The following is a 2,349-nucleotide window of genomic DNA, read 5'->3' as shown; positions in this document are numbered from 1 at the left end:
GAATAAATTCTCGAATTATGTCGTATTTTAAAATCTTGAATTAATGATATCTGCAATACATTCATGTTGGTTCTGTTCTGTTTACCCTAAGGGAGGTTATCGCTGCTCTCCCTGCTCTTATCCATGCTAGACTGCATGAATGCGCAGGGAGTTCTCGCCCAGAACAGAACCACCGCCAATCCTAACTGTATGCTAATTGTCAATCGCATTTGACGATAGTGGTCCTGACAGAAATGGTTATATGCTGTATTTCTTATGCTGTTAATCAAGTCATGTCCAATCACACACACACACACACACACACACACACAGACACACACATAAACGTGTTTGGTAGAAAGAACGTCCCTCCAGTGTGTTTAGTTCTAATTTCCAATTTTGTTGAACAGTTTCACAGTTTTGAACTTGTGAGAACAAAAGAACAGTTTTAACTTCCAGACCTCAGCACAGTGAAAATGACTATTGGATATTCCATCCATCAAGGTTGCAGGGAAATATTAGTTGTTGCTCCCTCCTTGCAGTTCCTCCAACCTTTCGAGGTTTAGGAAGCTTCTTCAGCACATCATTCAGTGGGACAGATCCCACATCAATTTCTTTGAATGCAAAGGTGGCTTTGTCTTTGCCAGTGCTCCCTCGGATTCTTCTGAGGAATCTTGCATTAACTTCATTGCCCTCAAGGCTCTCAAACAAGCCACTATAATGGTAACTGTTGCATTTGGTCACAAAATTCACAATAATAAAGTCACCAACTGACAGGTCCGAGATGTCTGGTTCACTACTTTCATCCTGGGAGCTGTCACACTCAGAAGTGTCATCAAGTTTGTAGGTTCACCAAGTGACTACAGTGGCTCAAAAAAACGTCAGTCAGCCAGATGTGTTATGCACAGTCGGCACGGATCTGGCCCATTATCTGTTCGCCGATGCCGACAGTGACGCATTTCAGCCGGAATTGCAATTGTGCTTGCTATCTGGGTCTGTATTGTAAAAAGTGCTATAAATAAAGGTGACTTTCTAAATGAGATTGTAGTGATGTCTTGTGTCTGACGACGTTCAGTTGGTCATTTAATGGTAATGATATTACAGACATGTGACGTCGAGACTACACTGTCAGTTGATAAATCATGAAATTACCAGAAAGTACGAGTAAATGACGTAACTGGTGTGTAGTGTGTTGCTGGCGACGCTCCTTTTCTGTTACTCGTGAGGGAATGCGATTTACTCCCCAAAATAACGCTCATCATATTGTTAAATAAAGCATTGCAATGTTTCAAGAATGGATCATTTATTGTACATAGCTTGTATAAAAACAGTTGAATTGACTGAACGGTTTTATTGATTTAGACACTTTAAATGTGTAAAAACTCGAACCTTTCTGCAGCCGAAGCACAACAGACGCAGGAGCGCGGCGCAGCCTGATGACGTCACACACCAGACCAAAATAAAAGTCCTGTTCACATGATGCGTTTTTCTTTTGCATCCAAGAAAATATTAATAACTGGCAATGAGAGAGTATGAGATTCTGTCTAATAGGCAAAACTGTAATGTTTGTGTGCAGAAACCATTTATACCAGATATTACAGTATTAATATGCAATAGCTACAAATGTTGTTAACATGTTAAAACAGTGTATGAATTAATAAAGAAAAGTTCATATTATGTGTCATTGTGGGATTGGCAATATGAGCAAAATCATATTTCAAGATGAGACATGTTAACAATAACACCAGGTGTGTAAATGCAGTTCTGTTCAGGTTTATTTAAAGTAAACTGGATTATATTACAATAATTGATCACGTGTTTACAGTATGATCAGATGATTTGGGTTTATATTTTTCACATTTATTAATACATTGACATTTATCAATTTTACAACAAATAACATGTTTTATAGAATGAAACATTTCATTGAAAGGTCATTTTGATAGTAATAATAAAGATGATTTATGTGACAGTACAATAAGAACTGAATATAGTTTGAGAAAAGCACAGATACACACTGTCACTCATCGTGACTCACACACACACACACACACACACTGATCTTTCTGTCTGTATGAGGATTCATTACACACATTTATTCTGACATGTTATTTTACTGTAGTATTACTGTAATGAAGAGACAATAAGAGACTCTAGAACATCTCAGTGTTACTGGTTTATCATGCGGCCCAAAGCATTATGGGTAGAATCTCTACAGTCTGTTCTCACTCATCAACACAGTTTCACTGATGATCCAGAATAAACCCTAAACCCAGGATAGAGTGTGTGTGTGAATGTGGTCTGGACTGTGTGTATGAGGCTCATTGTGTCTCTGTCGACGCTGTAGAAGGACAGAGTTCCTGCACTGTG

At 38.5% G+C, this 2,349-nt stretch overlaps 1 protein-coding gene across 2 annotated transcripts in view; it reads right to left on the bottom strand.

The window, feature by feature from the left end:
• Positions 1–1,837: 1,837 nt before the first annotated feature.
• Positions 1,838–2,349, bottom strand: part of LOC130070234 (NACHT, LRR and PYD domains-containing protein 12-like) — a 48,135-nt gene continuing 47,623 nt past the window's right edge. For both annotated transcript variants that reach the window (XM_056234556.1, XM_056234564.1), the window contains one exon: positions 1,838–2,349. This exon is cut by the window's right edge and continues 383 nt beyond it. In XM_056234556.1, coding sequence (XP_056090531.1) covers positions 2,212–2,349 — 138 coding nt within the window. In that variant the 3' untranslated portion in view covers positions 1,838–2,211.

This window comes from Rhinichthys klamathensis, unplaced genomic scaffold (genome assembly GCF_029890125.1).
Source record: "Rhinichthys klamathensis goyatoka isolate OS25496 unplaced genomic scaffold, OSU_Roscu_1.1 h1tg000018l_1, whole genome shotgun sequence".
NCBI classification, from domain to species: Eukaryota; Metazoa; Chordata; class Actinopteri; order Cypriniformes; family Leuciscidae; genus Rhinichthys; species Rhinichthys klamathensis.
Note: the sequence above shows the minus strand (reverse complement) of the source record. Positions and strands in the feature narration are given on the sequence as shown.